This window comes from Clarias gariepinus, chromosome 17 (assembly GCF_024256425.1).
Source record: "Clarias gariepinus isolate MV-2021 ecotype Netherlands chromosome 17, CGAR_prim_01v2, whole genome shotgun sequence".
NCBI lineage: Eukaryota > Metazoa > Chordata > Actinopteri > Siluriformes > Clariidae > Clarias > Clarias gariepinus.
Window position 1 is genome coordinate 24,441,887 of NC_071116.1, and position 20,257 is coordinate 24,462,143.

General features: G+C 35.6%; 1 protein-coding gene across 1 annotated transcript in view; it reads left to right on the forward strand.

Annotated features, from left to right (window-relative positions):
- Positions 1–1,413: 1,413 nt before the first annotated feature.
- The window catches only part of LOC128545505 (adhesion G-protein coupled receptor F1-like), a 28,459-nt gene continuing 9,615 nt past the window's right edge, over positions 1,414–20,257 (forward strand). Inside the window, exons 1-14 of the mRNA XM_053515816.1 lie at positions 1,414–1,417; positions 2,802–2,936; positions 3,156–3,329; positions 3,712–3,744; positions 4,579–4,632; positions 9,707–9,829; positions 10,090–10,199; positions 10,361–10,425; positions 10,652–10,788; positions 10,877–11,044; positions 12,059–12,253; positions 12,397–12,558; positions 12,817–12,995; positions 13,088–13,258. Coding sequence (XP_053371791.1) covers positions 1,414–1,417; positions 2,802–2,936; positions 3,156–3,329; positions 3,712–3,744; positions 4,579–4,632; positions 9,707–9,829; positions 10,090–10,199; positions 10,361–10,425; positions 10,652–10,788; positions 10,877–11,044; positions 12,059–12,253; positions 12,397–12,558; positions 12,817–12,995; positions 13,088–13,258 — 1,710 coding nt within the window. The remainder of the gene's footprint in view (positions 1,418–2,801; positions 2,937–3,155; positions 3,330–3,711; positions 3,745–4,578; positions 4,633–9,706; positions 9,830–10,089; positions 10,200–10,360; positions 10,426–10,651; positions 10,789–10,876; positions 11,045–12,058; positions 12,254–12,396; positions 12,559–12,816; positions 12,996–13,087; positions 13,259–20,257) is intronic.

Here is a 20,257-nt window from a genome sequence, read left to right on the forward strand (position 1 = left end):
TTTTATTTGGTAATTCAGCAGAAATTACATATGTGAACATTACAACAGGTAAAATTTAAGTTGTGCATAAAATATGAAATATTAACTATACAGTTTTCAAAGTGCACTAATATTTTAGTGTTAAAGCATATCCATAAACTATTTATAGTATACACATGATGTAGCCTAATATGATTTATTGAAGAAAGATTTTTTTCATGATACTAACAAAGTGAAAAGACTTTGGGCTAAGGCTTATAAAGTCTGCTTCACTGACACAGCCATAACATGCCATAAGTATTTTTTTCATGAAAATAGTTTTAAAAATCTCAAAATTTTTGCAATAGATATAAGAATCAACCTGTTTTCTATTTCACAGTTTGCAGTTTAAATGCTGGTAAATATCAATGCTGGTGTCAGAATTACTATTTCTGGCCATATGAAAATTGCACACAGTATGGCTCTTGTAATAACATTAATGATTCCATGTGTGGCTGCATCAATGCTTTTCCAAATGATGGACACTTCTGCCAGCCAATCAGTGAGCTGACTGGTATGTATAATATGTAATACAAAATTCATATTTGATGGATGTGGTTTCAACACTTCATTAGTAAACATTAACCAGTTTAACCATATATTGCATGGTATTTATTAACTTTTAGTTTGTTGGACTAGTATCGTGATAGCAAATCAACATTTGATCAATTTACCAGAAGCCTCAACAGCGACGAATGAGAAAAACACTGGATATGCTCAAAATGTTTAATTCTGTACAGCACTCAACATATTTAAAGTGAGATTTCTCGTGACAAAATTCTCCAGGCTGAAATGGGTTACATAAACTCTTTTAATAGTAACTCTTAATTGTAAAAATATCCCAGATATGTCTAAAATTATCCACACTCAAGTTATATTAGATATCTATATTTATATACGATGAAACCTGAGCATACAAATGCCGAGTTAAGAATTTTAAATTTTGCAAGAAATTTGTTCAGGATTTGTTCAAAACTTTTTTGCGTCAGTGGAAAGCCAAGTTAAGCGAGCTTAGAAATGTTTTTTTTTTTTTTTTGTGTGTGTGTGTGTGTGTGTGTGTGTGTGTTTGGTGCATTTTATGGAAGGTTTAGTGAAGACATACTGTAGCACCATGGGTCCAAAAGTTAGCAAGGACGTTAGCAAGAAGTGAAGGGAGCCACTTCCAGTGGAAATTAGAAAGGAAATCATTAAAAAAGCAGCCGGTGCCAAATTTTGGTTATGTGATGTTTAACATCTATTTATTTAATAATTTATTATATTTACCTGTCTTTTCTAAAGATTGTTGATTGTTTTAATATTCAATATTAAATATATGATTATTTAATATTATATTTGTAATTAATTATTATTTTAAATACTATATTTAAAAGATTAAATATGATCGTAGTATTGGAAATGGGTAATTTTTGTAATATTTTTGGGTGGGTGAAATGGATTATCTGCATTAACATTATGTCCTATTGGAAATACATTTTCACAAAAGTTTCACAATACAAATTTGCCTGAAGAACTGGCCTCTAGAACAAATTAAATTTGTATGCTGGGGTTTCGCTGTATTTTCTGTTGGCTCCATGAAATTATCAACACTGTCTGTGCTATGAACGTGTTACATCAGTTCATTTGTTTATGTGGCAATGTAAAAAATGCAGTTTAAATATTAATATTATATATTTACAGTGGTGACAGAAGGTTTTCAGACTCTTCAGGTTTTTCCACAATTTAGGTTTTGAACTCATCTTAAAATGTACTCAAATATTTTTTTCTAATCATTCTACGCTCAATACTTCACAGTGATAAAATAAAAAGTTGTTTATAGTTTTTCGTTAACTTACTTTTACTTTATCTAAAAAATAAAGATTAAAATATTCTGTTTTCAAAAGTATTCTCTTTCAATTAAGCTTTGGTGCATCCTTCTACTATAAGTGGTCCTTGAGATGCTTCTACATCTTGAGTCGAGTCCACCTGTGCCTAATTGACTTCAATGGACATAGATAGGAATGGTACTGTACACACCTGTCTTTATAAAGTCTAACACTAAATGGCGCCTTTGACAGTAAAAATCAAATTCATGAAGTCAAGAGAATTATCCGTAGACCTACAAGACAGGATTGTGTCAAGACACAGATCTAGGATACATTCAAAGAAAACATTCACCATCAGTAAAAGCACCTAAAAGCATGATACTGTAGTCTCAATCATTTTCGAATGGAAAAGATCTGGAACAACCAACTGTCTTTCCTGATCTGGCCACCAAAAAAACTGAGTAACCGGGGATAAAGGGCCTCAGTCAGAAAGATAACCAAGTACTTAAGAATCACTAGTGTGAACTAAGTTCCCTTGTGGAGAGACATAAGAAGGACAGCTCACTGAGAGTTTGTAGAAGTTAAGAGCTCTTCTGAGTGATACTAAGTATAAAGTGATCGGTCTAAATCCTTTTGTAAATATTGGAGTATGGATATTTTAGTTTTTATTTTAAAAATGAATTAACAAAGAAATATAAACAGCTGTTTTTACTTTGTCATTGTATTGTAAGTATTGTGTGTAGAATGATGAATTTTAATGAGTGTGAAAACAACAAAAGTATACTGTATATAGCCCATGTTTGCTTGGGTAAAATCAGTGGCAGTCAGCATACTGTAACATACTGTCAATTTTATTGGCTTCAGCATTTATCACAAAGTCCAACAAACCCAATAACTTAATTCATATCATATTTCATTTTATTACTTTATTTTTACATTATAATACAGTAACCTTCCATGTAATTTCTTTTCACCTTACAGATGATTATGTAATTGAGTTTGAGATTGACAGCACAGATATAACAGACTTGAATCTACTGAGGAATTATTTGAACATACAGAATTTAACCTCAATAAATAGTGACACCAGTGCGGTGGACATAAACATCACTACAGGTAAGTGGCTTCATAAAGTGTCCTAACATTTCAGAGATTGCTTTCATGTAATACCTGATGTAAAGAGTTTGACCCAAAATATTTACTTACTTTAAATTTTTATACAATGGTACACTTTTTTGTTTATTCATGGCTGTTTACACAATATCTAAGAACCAGTCATTATATTGTATTTAAACCATTAAAAAAAACTAACAAGACCTTCCCTCTCTTCCACAGTGTGCATTTTGAGTGGTACTGAATATCAGTGCAGATGTAATGATCAGTATTTCTGGCCGTGTGAAAAGTGCACACAGTATGGCTCTTGTAATAACATCGCTGATTCTTTGTGTGGCTGCATCAATGCTGTTCCAAATGATGGACACTTCTGCCAGCCAATCAGTGAGCTGACTGGTATGTATAAGTAATACAAAAATGATTATGTCTTACAAATGCTGTCTCAATACTTTATTAGTGAATATTAACCAGATTGACTTTACAGTGCATGGGTTTTATCAACTTTTAGTTTTTTGGACTAAGAGGGGTAGTTTGTTATCCTAAATTCAAAGCAAAATTTAATCAATTTACAAAAGGTCTCAACTATAAGGAATGAGAAAAACATTGGATATGCTCAAAATGTTTAATTTTGTACAACACTCAACGAATTTAAAGTGTAATTTTTCATTGCAAAATCTTCCGAATTAGAATGGGTAAAAAAAAAAAAAAAAAATTATAGTATTTCTTTTTTACTACTTTCTTTTTTAATAGTAATTCATTCTGTTGTTTTGACTTATAGATAATTCTAAATGTCCACCTAAACCAACAACAGGTAAAATTCTACTTGCACCTTTGGTTTGGTTTAATAAGACAACAATTATTTACTGATCTTTAACAATTCTATGATGTATTTGTTTTGTCATTTGTTGTTTTTTTCCTGACAAAGACAGCACCATCACTATTCACCTATTCCCTATACGTCATTTTTTTTAGATTTCTTTTTTTGTTTTTCAGTTTAAAAAGTTTATAAATGTTTAAGGTATATATTTGGAAAGACACTATGCCTTGCACGCTTGTATGCACTGCCATCTTGGTCTACTAAAGTTAAATCTAATGTAATTTAATCTAATTTAATCTAATTTAATTTATGAGGCATAGTATGTCATTAAAATTTCACTGTATCATGATTAATGTGAAATCGCATTTAGGTGTCTGAAAGTCTCAGTTAAATTATCCCAGATATAAGAAAGTGAGTCTAAAATTATCCACACTTCAGTTATATTAAATATCTATATTAATATACAGCAAGATCTGCGCATGCAAATGCCCTCCCCTTTGAATTTTAACTTAAAAATTTTACATTTTGCAAGAATTTCGAATTGATTCAATCGAATCGAATGAATTTTGTGCAAGGTTTAGTGAAGAATATGGAACCTTATTGACAGAGAGACAAAGTGTTTTGAAAGCAAGGAGTTGATGTTGGAAAATTATTTGTCTTTTCTAAAAGTGAATTAAAAAGAATTCTAAAGTTAGAGTGCGGATAATTTCTGACTCACCCTTGTAATATACACATGTCCATACACATACATACAATATACAATATATAATAATATATTTTATAATATAAAATGTATTAAATAAATAAAATAAACTACCACGTCCACAGGAACTACCACATCTACTACCACACAAAACACCACTACAACCACCACAATTGCAGGTATGATATATGAATATATATTTACAACAGTGGCGGCTAATGGTCTGTCAAATAGGGGAAGCTCATTTTCGGCCTACATCATAAAATTGTCTATTTATTTAAAAGGAAATTCTTCCCTATGTTCCTTTTCAAGAAAATGGTCTGTGACCCTGTTGTACCAACTAGACGTCTTTTTCAGTGACTTGACCAGTGTCCTCTCAATGGCCAGCAGAGCTAGGCTGCTTAAACAGCCTTGGCCCATTGTGTTTCGGGTGTAGGACTTGAGCCGCTTTAAACAGGAGAAGCTCCTTTCTACACCTGCAGATGTAGCTCCAATTGTTGCCACTAATGAGAACAGTTTGTAAAGCTGAGGCATTGCACTGTCCAACTCCATGTCTTTAAGGAACACCAAGCTTTCCCCTGTTACCCTGTAAGTTCTGATCTGAATACAGGACTTGAAGTTCTGACCTCAGTCTCCCTGAATCAAAGTGATGGCCATAACTTTTCAGGACACCTCTGGAAATACTTGTCTCATGTCATCAAATTTCTCTGGACTGGCTAATTCTAAGAAGGGCATGCTTTCCAAATTTGAAAAACGTCGAGGAATCTGCTCCAAGATGTTATCAAGGATGGGCATGTACAGATTTCTGTATCGCTCTGGGGGATCCTGTAATTGGGTCAGACGGTGCTTCCACATGGGCTCATCTCGTGGGTCTGATGTGAGATCTGCTGTTTTGGCATAAACGGTTTGGAAAGCCCCCTCTGACCTCTTCTCTTTGACAAATGCAAGAAGAGATTCAATTCTTTTCTTGCAGTAAAGAACATCCATCGCCCTCTGCTGGACAATATCAAAGACCACATCAGTCTCAGAGAAGATTTGTTCATATGTGTACAACATGAACACAAACTCAAAATCCTCCAGTTTCCTCACAAATCCTTTGGCACAATCCAGTGTATCATCATCCATTGTTGTATCTGCAATGATGTTCTTAAATGTCTGTAGAAGGCCATTATAATTGTTTGCCACAGTGCTCACTATCCGTGATGTGAAATTCCATCAAGTAGGAGCGTTTCTGGGCAACCTTGAACAGCTTGCAGACTCCAGAAAAGATGTCCTCTTTGTGGATTTTGAAAAAAATGTGGCAAATCCAGAGAGTGATGCAAAAAAGATTCTGCACTCAGGCAAGCATTTAGCCCCCGGTGACAGCACCAGATTCAGTCTGTGTGCATAGCAATGCACAAACATTGCACTGGGGGCTATTGCTTTCACATTGGCCTGCAGACCATTGAGATCTGAAGCCATGACAGCAGCCCCATCATAGGTCTGTGCCACAAGCTTATCCCAAAATTGTAGCCCTGCATGTTCTCATTTAATATTTCAAAAACGGACTTGGCATCTTGCCCCCCAGAAACATAAAAAAATCCAATAAAGCGCTCCTGAATTTTACCTGCACGATCCACATACACAAAAAATGACAGAGAGTTGGGCACGGCAGGATATATCAGTTGTTTTATCGACCTGCCATTCAAAAAAGGGAGCATTCTAAATTTCATCTCTGATCTAAACAGAAATGGTGGCTGCAAGAGCAGAGATCAAGTCATTTTAAATAGTATGGGACATACCAGAAAACACAGTTGAGGACTCGAATTGTGTGGACAGGACAGAGTCATATTTAGCTAATGTTTCTGTGAACTCCCTGTAATTCCCCTTGTTGGATGATTCACTACTCTTATCATGTCCCCTAAATGACAGCTCCTGCCGGCCTAGCAAGGATGTCACATCAATAAGGCGGTTTAGGAAGGCCCTGTTTTGTTTGAATGTTTCATTATGTTTAGCCACTTAATTGCGAGCACCTCCATTTATTGCATGCTCAACCCTGATCCTTCTCATGCAACTTAATCTTGCACATGCACTCACATGTTCATTGTTTTTTTCATGTCTTTTATATGCCCTGTCAAAGTTAGACAGATCTCCAAACCCCACCTTTGACCAAACAACACATGTTAGATGGTTTCATCAAGAGGCATGGCCAGCAGTAAATTTTTTTTTTTGTCACAGCACTTCCAGTCAGCCAGCTAACTTTGTCATACAAGGAGAGCTGAAAAGACCTGTTATTTTTCCCTATCTTTTGCACTAAATCAATCTTAGGTGTTGATCTGCCCTGCTGTTTAATTCTAAGTTTTTACTCGTAAGGAACACTTTCAAGTGGCTTTGCCAAAATCAGGTCGACAATATTGGCACTGTCTGCCATCGTGTGCAGTTTCACCCACGACGCTAGCCTAGCCTACTATATGAATGAATGAACGATCTAAAAAAAATATTAAACTCTGTAAAAGTGAAACAAGGAATGTGGTGTATAATTGTGTGAAATGTATAATGAAAATCAAGCAATTTCGCCAAGCAAATATAAAGAAATCAAGCAGTTTTTATTTCGACTGACCTTGAGAAATCCGCGATGGGACTGAGCGCGAATAGCTTCAGCGATTCCCTATAGTACAAAATCGCTGTCAGTCAAAAGGAGATGCAATCTTTCGACAGACCCTTCAATCATCATGCAGAAGCTCGGAGTCCAGGCCAACCCACTCCTGATTTGCTCCTCATTCAAGTTCAAAGACGCTGAGCGTCCGTGGGCAGGACATAATCGCAGCGTTTATCCAATGACCGTCTAGTTTCAAAGCACTGAAAAAAAACATTCAAAGCAGCCGCATTGAAGTCAATGGACGCTGGGCTTCAACGGGGAAATGCACTGTGACGCTACAGGAATGTATGAGGAGAAAATCAAGTCAGCCGACCTGCTATATCTAACTAATTCTGAACAAACTCGTCTTTGAGATGAACGTTTTCTAACGCATTTTCAGTCAATAAAATGTTAATACAATAGTACATAATTTGACCATTAATTTTGTGACATTATAGGGTATAAGCTGAGCTTCCCTTGCAGTCTTAAAGAAATCGCCACTGATGTACAAGTGTGTGTGTGTGTGTGTCCTGTACACACAGTACCAGTCTATGTTTTTTTTTTTTTTTTCAGTTTTACACTTTTTATTCAGTGTTTTTCTTATTTTATTTTTATTGTTGTCAACATTGTATATAAATACTAAAGGCAAACTAAACATATTAAATAACCAACATGTTTACATGTTTATTAACCAAGAATATGTTTTCTAGTTTCAATTCTTCAAAGATACTACCTTGTGCTCTGATGACAGCTTTGCACACTCTTGGAATTCTCTGTGTCGGCCTTATGAGGTAGTCACCTGGGATAGTTTTACAACAATCTATTCCAGGTGACTACCTCAAAGAGAAAGTTTCGAGAGGTTTAAATCCTTGCCTGATTTTACTCCACTGTCCAATTCAACTTATCCCAAACCAACTGAACTGAAACCTTCTGAATTTAGATGAAAGGCCAGGTCATCTGATGCAGCATTCCATCACTCTCCTTTTTGGACAAATAGCTCTTACCGTACATAACCTAGAAATCCATTTGGGGTCATTCTCCTGTCGGACAACAAATTATGAGCCACTATGTGCAAACCAGATTGGATAGCATGTCACTGCAAATGCTGTGGTAGCTGGACTGATTCAACTTGCCCTTAATTTTGACAACCAACAGTGTTTCCAGCAAGCACCCCCACAACATCACATCTCCTCCTCCATGCTTCTCAGTGGGAACCACACATTCAGGAATTGTCTGTCCACTCTCTCAATGTTTAACAAGGACATGGCAGGTAGATCTAAATATCTTAAATTTTCATTAGACCAGTGGACAGTTTTCCGCTGATCTAATATCCATTTTTGTGTTTCTCGGTTCAAGCAAGTCTTCTCTGAACAGTAGATGTTGACATACTGTATGACTGTCACTTGAAGCACTTGCATGTGGTGTCTAATAGAGCCAGTTGTATCATAGAGTTTGTTTTGGCAAAGACACTTAGAGATACATTTAAAGTTCTTGAGATTTTTCAGATTGACCGACCTTCAATTCTTAAAGTAATGATGTACTGTCTTTTGTCTTTACCTAACTGTGTGTTTCTTGCCATAATATGGATTTTCACTCTTTGGATTGACTCTTTACCCACTCTTCCTATGCACAAGGCGTCTGATAGTCTAAAGCACACATGTGAATTAAAAACCATTGCTTTACCGCATAATTCCATTAATGCAAATTTACTGTAATGAATAAATTTGACTGGTTATACGTATATAACCTTTAAAACATTAAACCATTATATATCAAAATATGCATAGAGCTTATGGTTAATTTTTAAATCCTCTGATACTAGTTGAAAATGCATCATGAAATAATTAAAAATTGACTTACCCATCAAACCCAGTGAGTGAGCTCTAATGCTGATCTTCTCAATAAAACTTAGAAGCATCAGGAGTACAGTCTAATGGCCTGTCTGTTTCTTGTGTATTTGGGTTAACGCCCACCATAAACAAAACCTTTTTTTGACTGATGGTACTTTCAGTTGGTAACCTATTAAACCTGTGTAAGGATATACAGTATTTAGTAATGGGAACATCTAAACACTTATGTTAGTTGCTTTGCACAAGCAGTGTCTGCCAAATGATGAAAATGTAAATTTAAGAATAACAATGGGCATTATTTTTAAGAAGGTAATTAGGTTTTAGATCTTGGAGGGCTGTGGCTGTTTTAAAAACATTACAGGGTTTTATAAATAACCATAAGCTTTGTGAGATCAATATTGAGCCAGTGGAACCTGCATCACACTAAGCAAACAACATCCAAGCAAACAGGCTGTATGACCTAGAGCAAATTCACCAGTAAAAATCAATTAAAATGTTCAAAGTTGGTAGAAAATTATTTTCACCAGCCTTAAAACAGTAAAAGATGGTTCCACTAATTACTAGTCTAAAGAGGTAAATACTTCTGCAAGCAGTATTAATATTCTCCTTTCTTTTTCAAAGATCTGCTGACAGATCATGACTTTTAACTTTTTAAATGCAATTTAGGACCTGGAAATTATGTATGTATGAAGGTATAATTTGTAATCCAGATGAATGTGATGCCTTCTTTAAAAACCTTTAAACTTAACATGCCTTTTTTGCGTTGTACCATGACACAATCTGCAGTGAGCACAACAACTGCAACCAAAACCAACTCAACTCCAACTACTACAGACACCAGCCCAAGTGCTACAATCTTATCCACACCATCTACAACCAACACGCCCTCACCAATCACTACAACTACTGGTAGGGTTTTAATCCTTGTTTTTCTCTTTTATTTAACCCATTATTATATTATTTTGCTTATATTAACAGTAACATATGGTGTGAAATGTATGTATTTTGATAATAAATATTTTTTATATTTGTCTATGTATATATTTTATTTATTAAGGACTTGATTTGCCTCTGCTTGACTGAACCATTAGATGTCCTTGTTTTTGTTAAATTATTTTTGTATAAATTATTAGACCTAATTTTGTAAATTGTTCTTGTTGTTTTTACAGACACCCATGTATTAACCTTTACATTTACAATAAATGAAGTTTTTGACACTCAACTCAATGACAAAACCAGTACAAAATACAAACAATATAAAGAGGCAATTGAGAGTTCAGTAAGTGTTACACAGTATATTATTATTATTATTATTAGTAGTAGTAGTAGTAGTAGTAATAGTAGTATTGTTGTTGTCATTATTAAAAGTATAGTGTTGTGGCATATAATTCCACTCTAATTTACAACTAAATAAGACATGCTGGGCATTTTTCACTTCAGATTGATTTAAGCTACAAAAGAGTAACTGGTTACATGGCAGGCACTGCAAAAGTGACCAACTTCAGGTGATATTATTTAATGCACTCTTATTATAATAGTTATACATTTTTAATGTATATAAGTCCATAGCATAGGTCAAATCTATCCTAATTTTGCTGTTATTTAAATAAATGAAATTACTATTTAAATATAGAAGAAAAAAAACTTTGTTTAAATTGAAAATCTGGGAAGATTGTACATAATATCTTAAAAGTCAGATCAAGTGGTAAGGTCTTGTTCTTGTTTTAACAGGTCTGGTAGTGTGTTGGCAGACTTTAGTATTAGCACAACTAGTGTTAACCTGGATTTGGTATCAGCAAATGAAAACGTTGCTAATGATCTCCGTACTCAGGGATTTAATGTGAGCAACAATGCATTCAGTCAAAGTGGTAAGGGTTGTTTAAAAATTTCAAAGTCTCCAGTATTAATGTTAAAAGGACTTAGGGTAGACAAATAAAGATGTACTCTTCATTGCAGTGAAAGATGGACTATATACAAGCAGCGGCAATATATATCCTGGGACGAATCTCAAATTGACCTGCAATCCCCCAGTTAATAATGGCCTAACATGGACTCTGAATGGGGGCCCACTACCTCAGTCAGCCAATATCCTTGAGCTCAATAATGCTTCTCCAAGTAACACTGGTAAGTAACAAATTATTGTTAATTTAGAATTTTATAATATTCCATAATATTAATAAATAAATTAAGTAACATATAAGATCAAGATAAATGAAGAATAGGGTGTAATTCAAATCTAAAGATTTTGTTTTTAATAGTTCTAACTGTTTAATAAGAAAATTAACAGAAATATTTAATATATATTTTTTATTTGATTACAAAATTAAACACTTTGTACCAGTAGGCCCACACTTTGGAAAACACTGAATAGCATTTGCTTTTCCTTTTGCATGTAAAATTGATCAGACTTGTTTTGGTCAGGAAAATGCCTGTTATATAACATGTTCCTTCCTTTCTTACATAGAAAGGCACTGACAGGATTATATATTGTAATGCACACCAAAGTCTTCTTTATTCCATACCTTAAATGTCTAGGTGCAATGCATGCACATACATCTACTCAGCGAGTAAGCGAGTAAGCAAAAGTGAAAGAGAGTAATCTGGATTTTTGAACGTTACAGATACACCACCACCACAACAAAATTTTAATTACCCTATTGCATGCATCTTAAAGGCCAGACGGTGTGCAAAAGATTGATTTATATTTTCAAAAGCTCGAAAAATGTTCAGTTGTTTTATTTTGTTAATTTCTAAGCTATTATTTACCTGCTAATACACAAGATAAGGTAAATGTGGAAAAATATATAAATGTGCATTGACTGACAGATGTCAGTGACATAAAAGCTGCCCAAGATCACATTACATACATTGCGTTCAGGATTACAGCTGCCTGACATATGAAGCTTTTTTTAGTAGAATGTGTGAAATAATATATAATGTTTTGTATGGACTTCCTAATGTCAACTACAACTAAAACTACAATATTGGTATTAAAACTTATCTGGCTAAAGACTACAAAAGACATACTGCATAAATATTAATAATCATGGATGTCCAGGCTCAGCTTCAAGATCTTTTAATTACATTACACAATTATAATTTTTAATAATATTATTTATTTCCTCTCTGCTTTCCCAGGCCAATATGCCTGCACAACAACAGTAAACTCAATTCCATATGTGATCTGGCAAAGCATTAATATTGAGCCATACCCCATTATCCAAGTGACCAGTGACAAACTTTTACAATGTAAGGATACCACAGTCCCACTGCAGTGCTGTGTTCAGTCAGTTTACCAAGTGAAATGGGATGCTTGCAACTCACCATCGACAAGTAAGACTTGAAATGAAGAACAACTAACACTGCTTTAATTACTAAATATTTTGGCAAGCCTTCATTATTTTAGATACAGTGAATGGCTGGTGAAAAATGTCCCTGATTTTTGATGTATTTTGACATTTACTTGTGTTGCACAGACCCGGTGACAGGCTGCATATCATGCGACTATTCAGTTAAACAAACAGACTGCATAAATAATGCAGTAGCACAGGTGACATGCCAACTCCAAAATCCCCTACCTGAAAGTACAAGTCAGAGTTACAACTCAAAGAGCATCACCTTAAATATACTTAACAAAAGTGAGTAACCATTTATTTATTATTTGACATTTTCCTCAACATCTACAACAAAACTTGCAATATCAAATATACATTGTGGTCATAAAAGAGTAGTCATTTTGTTAAATAAAAACAGATAAACTAAATTTATATTATTAATTATCATTACTTGTAGTATATTTACAGAACAATATTATTTAAATTTGTGACAACCATTTCCTCATTAAATCCTAATTACACACACACATATATATAATGTTTTGTAACATTTTTTTTTAGCATTTGACTGCTTTGATAATGTATTTGGAGCTGGAAATCTGGGAGATAAAAGCTCTGGTAACTGTATTGGAGAGATGGTTGGCTATCAAGTAGCTCAGTGTAATCCATCAAACCTCTGGGAACCCATAGAAAACTCCTGTGTTCTTCCCATCTTTAAAAATTTACAAGATACAGCTAAGGCAATTTGACTTTTTCTTTTTTCCATAACAAATTCAATTATGTGACTACTGTTTGTTTTTTAATTAATTTATTTATTCCTTTTTTATGGCAGACTTTACAGCCAGACAAAATCCCCCAATTTATGGTCAACCTCAGCACTAATGCTTTATTAGCAAGTGAAAACATCACTGACTCTACAGCTACAATATTAACAATTGTAGACATACTAAACACTATTTCCAATCTCTCACAAACAATTTTAATAAGTCAACCTGTTATGAAGGTAAGTGCATTTTAAAATAATTAGATTATGTTTAGTTAAAGCCTTAAGAATTCTTGCCTTTAGCATACAAGCGACCAAACCGAGCCAAACACCAGTGAAGTTAAACCGGGAGTTGTTCAAAACTTCTCTGCATCAGCGAAAAGACAGGCAGGGTATCCTTTGTGGGTTTTTGCATATTGTGCAAGATTTAGTGAAGACACATCATGGGTCTCAAGAAAGTTAGCAAGCACAGCACCAGGAAGTAAAAAAAGCTACTTTCAGTTTTGTTTTTAAAGCACCCAGTGCCCATTAAGGTTAAATGAGGTTTAATATCAATGTCAGTTTAATAATTATCTCAGATTTTTATAAATGTTTTTATTGTTTTGTACGCACATTATGCACGACTTTAGTTTTAAAAATTGGTAATATTGGTAATATTTTTTGGTGGCTGGAATTAATTATCCGCACATTATTTTTTTAAGAAAATGCGTTTGGCAATGCAAAATTTTGCTCTAAGCTCTTAAATTTGTATGCCAAGGTACCACTGTAGCTTTAATTTTACACTTATAAACTATTCTGCAACCCCAAAATTTACTATTTTTTATGCCCAAATAAATATTCAAGTGGCTATCGCACATACATTCCTCACAGTCATAATTTCTTCAGCTTTTAATAATATCGTACCTGATCGAAATCTGACGTACGATGACAGCAATCATCTGGCACCATCATCAATGGAGATGTAGCTGTGATTGAGACAAGCACAAAAATTAAGAGCAGTTCCCTTTCTTTTGACGTCAAAAATACGACGTTGGGAAACCCTCAGTGTGTCTTTTGGAACTTTAACCTTTTGAATGGCATTGGGGGATGGGACTCGACTGGATGTCTACTAAAGTCATTACAGAATGAAACTGAAATAGTTACATGTGAATGCAACTACACAACTTTCTTTTTTAATTCTGATGTCACCATTTACTCCAGATAAACACTTGGCCATAATCTAAGACTATATACAGTGAAACCTCGGATTGCGAGTAACGCGGATTGCAAGCGTTCCGTGAGACAAGCAAAGATTTTTAATAAATATTGACTTGGAAAACAAACAATTCTTGGTTTACAAGTACCGAGTATCATGTATCAAACTGCGTTTCTTGTTTTGACGCCGAGCGTCACGTGATCACAATTGAGCCAATGGTTTTTCTCTCTCTCGCGTTGTGGAATTATGGGTAATCATCTCCTCTGCTCGGTCTTAGTGTTAGTGTCTCTTACTGTTAAAACCAAGATCCGTGCACGCGTGTACTGTTTACTATAACACTGTGACCACGTGTGTGTGTGTGTGTGTGTGTGTGTGTAAAAATCTTTTATTTTGTGTTTGTATGCGGTTCTTTTCAAAGGTAAAGTGCAGGTTAATTTATTTTTATTTTTACTTTACAGCAGTGATTCCATTAGTATGCAAATGTTATAAGCAATTTTCCTTATTAATTTTACTGATAAAACAGTCTTTCCATTAATGTGGGTGGGTGTGAAAAACTCAATTAAGAGAGGAAGAATGGTTACTATGTAAGACAAGAAGAGGGGTGGGTCTGATTCCTCCTCTCCTCTTACTTTGGCTTTACACACATAAACAAACACACACACACACACACACCACACACACACATACATACATACATACATACATACATACACACACACAATTGTGCACCCAGTTTTTGGGGACTATACGCTGGTTTTCATAATGTCGGGACTTATATTTCTAGATGGTTTAGGAGCAAATGGACAACAGATTAATGTTTTGTTAAAATTGATGACATTGTTAAAATTAAGCCCTTGAAGGCAGCTGTCGCTGAAAAAAACATTGTTAAAGCCACCTGACATTTCTATCCAATGTGGGGACAATTTCAGATACACCAAACTTATGAAGACTAGCTAATACACACACACACACACACACACAATGTTCTGGTATTTCTACAATGTAGGTACTTGTAAATAATATAGGGACAATTTTTTACAAATAAATAAGATGTGGCTAAAATGCATATTTGTAAGACAGGAATTGAGTAAGTCACATGAAAATCAACCACCCTTTATTTATTTCTTTTTAAAATTTGCAGTTCAGTATTTATTGCACATTCTCAAAAATGTTCTTGAAACTTAATACTTAACATTAAAGTACTCAATTTCAATTGCAATTGATAAGTATATATAACTAAATGTACAGAAACAATTGCACAATAAGATTTTTCTGGCATACCTTTATTAATGAAAAGAAAAACAATTATGTAGAAAAAATGAATGTACAGAATTTTTATCAGTTACAACCTCCTTTAAAGAGCAGAGACTGACTACTAACAAAACAACTGACCCTCAATACAACAAGCCTAAACCTTGTTTACAGATGTTTTCAACCACTTTTACTTTTCTGGTCTCTCATTTCTTTAAATTTAAGCACCTTAAAACCTGAATGAATGCAAAACAATGTTAGTCAGAACATAAAATTTCTTCATTTTCATAAAAGCTTACCAGGCTTGTTTAGCATATACAGTGGAACCTTGGATTACGAGCATAATTCGTTCCGGAAGTGGGCTCGTATTCCAAAACACTCGTAAAACAAATTTAATATTCCCATAAGAAATAATGAACACTTAAATTATTCGTTCTACAGCCCAAAAAAATAAATACATAAAAATATTAAATACAAAATATTAAGTAAAACTAAAACAAATTAACCTGCACCTTTAAAAAAGTTAAAAATAAATCACGGCAGATAAGCGTTTCCCTTTGTGCATGCAGGCGCTGTGTATGTGTGTGTGCGTGTGAGGCTAGAGTAAGTGGAGACTCTTGCTTTCAGCCCCTCCTGCCTCCCTTTCCTCATCTTTTACATTTAAACTTTCTTCACTCGTTTAAACACACTCACACACACATTAACGGAAAGACTGCTGTTCTGTTATAAATTATTAAAGCTTCTCCGCTTTTTTATGTTGCTCACGACAGCGTAACAGCTCGTTAATCATGCTCGTGTAATGATGAGATGGACAAACTCGTCGATTCCCGTTCTTTTATTTTCTGCATTGTCAGGTTATATTACAAACTTTCGGGTGGATCCTGCACTTAAATCCAACTAAAAAAAACTACTGAAGATGAAATCTCACAATCGCGTTCACACACATCGGACAGCATTACCCACAATGCATCTCCCGCACTGGACAACACTTCCGTAAACAGAGGTCATAAATCAACGTCTCTCTCCCGCTACACTGTTTTATCTAAAAGAAAAAGCAATAAACATCGCTAATGACACTCGTGTGAGCGCAAACTGACAATCACTGCTGTAAAGTAAAACAAACAAACAAATGACCCAGCACCTTACCTCTGAAAAGATTTGCGACAGAGTTTCTCCGGAGAGCTGATTGTATGTCTCTTGCCTTTATTTCTGTGCGCGCGTGTGTGTTTGTGAATGAGGGTTTCACACACACACACACACACACACACACACACACACACACACACAGCCGGCATAGTGTCTAATTACGCTCGCGCACACACACACACACACACACACACACACACACACACACACCGCGATGAGGAAGAAAATAGATTTTTAACCTCTGTATTGAGAATTTCTTTTGTCTTACTCGCGCGCACACACGTGTGTTATGAGAAACAATACACGCGCTCTACACACGCACTTCCGAACACATAATAAAATATGTTTCACACACACGTAGTCACAGTGTTATAGTAAACAGTACACGCGTGCACAGATGTTGATTATACCAGTAAGAGACAAGCACATAGACCCAGCAGGGGAGACGATTCCGCAGCGCAAGAGAGAGAAAAACTGTTGGCTCAGTTGTGATCACGTGACGCTCGGCGTCTAAACAAGAAGTGCATGCGTGAAACATGATACTCGGTGCTCGTAAACCAAGAAAATGCTAGTTTTTTAAAGTAAAATTTTATTACAAATTTTTGGTCGTCTTGCAGAACACTCGTAAACCGCATTACTCGTAATCCAAGGTTCCACTGTACCACCTTAGGGAAATTGTTCTACTGGTTGGTTCTGTTGCGTTTTCTGCTGAGGTTTCTGGGTCCTGGTGTGTACTGTAGATGGTCTTAAGTTTTGTGCTCCTATGTAAACACGAACCAAATGCATTATTTTTGAATACTTATACTGAACAGTAACAAGCCCTGATAGCACCATTTATGTATGGTGCTACCACATACACACTGCCTGGCCAATTTGTGACAAAGCAGTCATTCATTTTGAATTTGACACCAGCAACACGTTCCAAAAGAGCTGGGCGAAAGTTGCCGAATGCTCCAAAAACACCTGTTAACTTGAAACAGGTGAACATCATGATTGGGTACAAAAGGAGGATCCCTAAACAGCTCAGTCATTCACAAGCAAGGATGGGGTGTGGGTCACCACTTTGTGCAGTTTAGGAACCACGTTCCTTAATGTACAATTGCAAAGAATTTAGGTCTTCCATCAAATCATAATATCAGAAGATTCATAAAATCCAGAGAAATCTCTGCATATAAGCAGTAAGGCCAAAAACCAACACTGAATTGCCATGACCTTTGATCGCAATGCTGTCATTTCTATCATACTTAAGAGATGGCAGACGCAGATGCAGGAAATAACCAAGGGGAATTTATTGAAAAACGTAAACACAACAAACGAAAACAAAGAAAACGCCGGCTATGGCGCTACCCTTTTTAGGGTTAGAGTCTCCCCCGGCTGGGTCTGCAGGCAGGCAGTAAACATACAGGTAATGTACTTCATCTCACCCAATAGCGCTGTGACTGGGACGAATCACTGTCCTTTTTTAGTCCTTGAAATGATCGTGTCGTTGACCACGACCTAACCCTATTTCACCTGCCCGGTCCTGCAGACACCTTTCACTTCTGGGGGAGGGAAACAGAGTCAAACATACAAACATACAACAAACACGCTGGTGCACAACAGTGAACGGACAACGGGCTCGGTTGGTATATATAGAGACACACAGGAGTAGACACAGGTGAACTTGCTTTAGTGATGACACAGATATTGGGGAACAAGTACACACGTAGACAAACTAGGGGGTGACAAAGCGACGGCTCAGTAATCCGGTGAACCAGTTTTCCCCCGGACTGAGGTGGCACAGATGTTACAACTGCATTTAAAAACAGAAATCATTCTGTAAAGGATATTGCTACGTGGGCTCAGGACCACTTTGGAAAACCATAGTCAGTTAACACAGTTTGTCACAACATCTACAAATGCAATTTAAAAATTGTACCGTGCAAAGTGCAAGCCATATAATCAACAACACCCAGAAATGCCACTGGCTTTTCTGGACCCGATCACATCTGAGATTTGATCAAAGACTGAAGCAAAGTGAAAACGTGTGCTGTGATCTGACAAGTTTTTGGAAATCATGGACGTTGCATCATCCGACCTAAAGAAGAAAGGACCATCCAGGTTGCTGTCTGCGCACAATTCAAAAGCTAGCATCTGTGATAGTATAGGGGTAAGTTAGTGCCCATGGTACTAGACTGGCCAGCTTGCAGTCCAGACCCTGTCCCTGTTATGATGTGCAAAATACGACAACGCAGACCCAGGCTTTTGAGCAACTGTAGTCATACATTAAAGCAAAAATAGGAAAGAATTCCATTTACAAGGCTTCAACAATTGTGTCCTCAGTTCCCAAATGTTGTTAAAAGAAAAGATGATGTAACACAATGGTGAAAATACCTCTTTCCCAGCTCTTGCAATGTATTGCAGACATCAAATTCAAATTGAGTGAATATTTTAGTGTTTTCTGTTCAATATTGGTCAACAAGTATTTGCAGGTCAATATATTGTTTTTATTTAATATTTTTATTATTTTACATAATGTTCCAACTTGATTGAAATTGGGGTTTGTATGTCACTTTAATGCTTCGTGCATCTTAAAAGATGGCTTGTAGAAATCACTGACATTTACCATCACTGACCTGACATTTACCATGTGAAAAATTAAAAAATAACACAATTGCATAACTAGTTTCCATACGTACTGTAGACTCATGTAGTGAGTGTTGGGCGTAATGAGCTCTGGGTGGCACTTTGTCACCTGTGACGGGCACAACAGTCACTAATAATGTTAAAAGTAAAAGCCTATTGGCAAATTAGAACTGAGCTGAACAGTGAAAAGTTTTAGAAAAAAAAATAGGTAAAAAAAGGTGTTTTAGAGAAAAAAAAAACCCAAAACATTTAGAATTGGTATATTGTGGGGACCTGTGTAAAGTTTCATGTTAAAACATAGTGTGGGGACTAGTATGTGCAGTACACACATCTCACATTGTATATTGTGGGGACCTGGTTACTTAATTATTAAAAAATACTTTATAAAAGCAGTTTTATACCTGGATGCAGGGAGTGGTCTCATGTAGTGAGTGTTGGGAGCAGTGATGAGGATTACCAAAGGCACCATCTGATTCCAGATAATTACAGTCAGCCTTATATTAATCCTAATCATATTAGCATACTAAGACTAAGCTATACAGTGCAAAATTGTAGAAAGAATTTTGAAGCTAATACATCCCAATGCATGAAGACTTTTTCAGAAACAAATAAGTAATAAAAGTTAGTATCTTGTGGGGACCTGTGTAAACTTTTAGGTTAAAATGCAGTGTGGGGACTCGGTAGTACACATGTACATGCTGCACATATTATGGGGACCTGGTGTCTATCATTTAAAAAAAAAAAAAAAAAGCACTAAAAAAGCAGTTTCAGACCTGGCTTCAAGGAGTGGTCTTATGTACTGAGTGTTGGGTGTGATGGTGATCTGTCTCCAGACAATTGCAAGACTCAGCTTCAGTTTCAAAATTAAGTTTTGTCCTGATGAACCACTTTACTGGTCGACTGAAATCACTCCTTTGTAAACTCTGGCAGTGTAACTTATATATTGTGGGGACTTAATGGTCAATACACAAATAAGGCAGTTTCATACCTGGCTGCAAGGAGTAGACTCATGTAGTAAATGT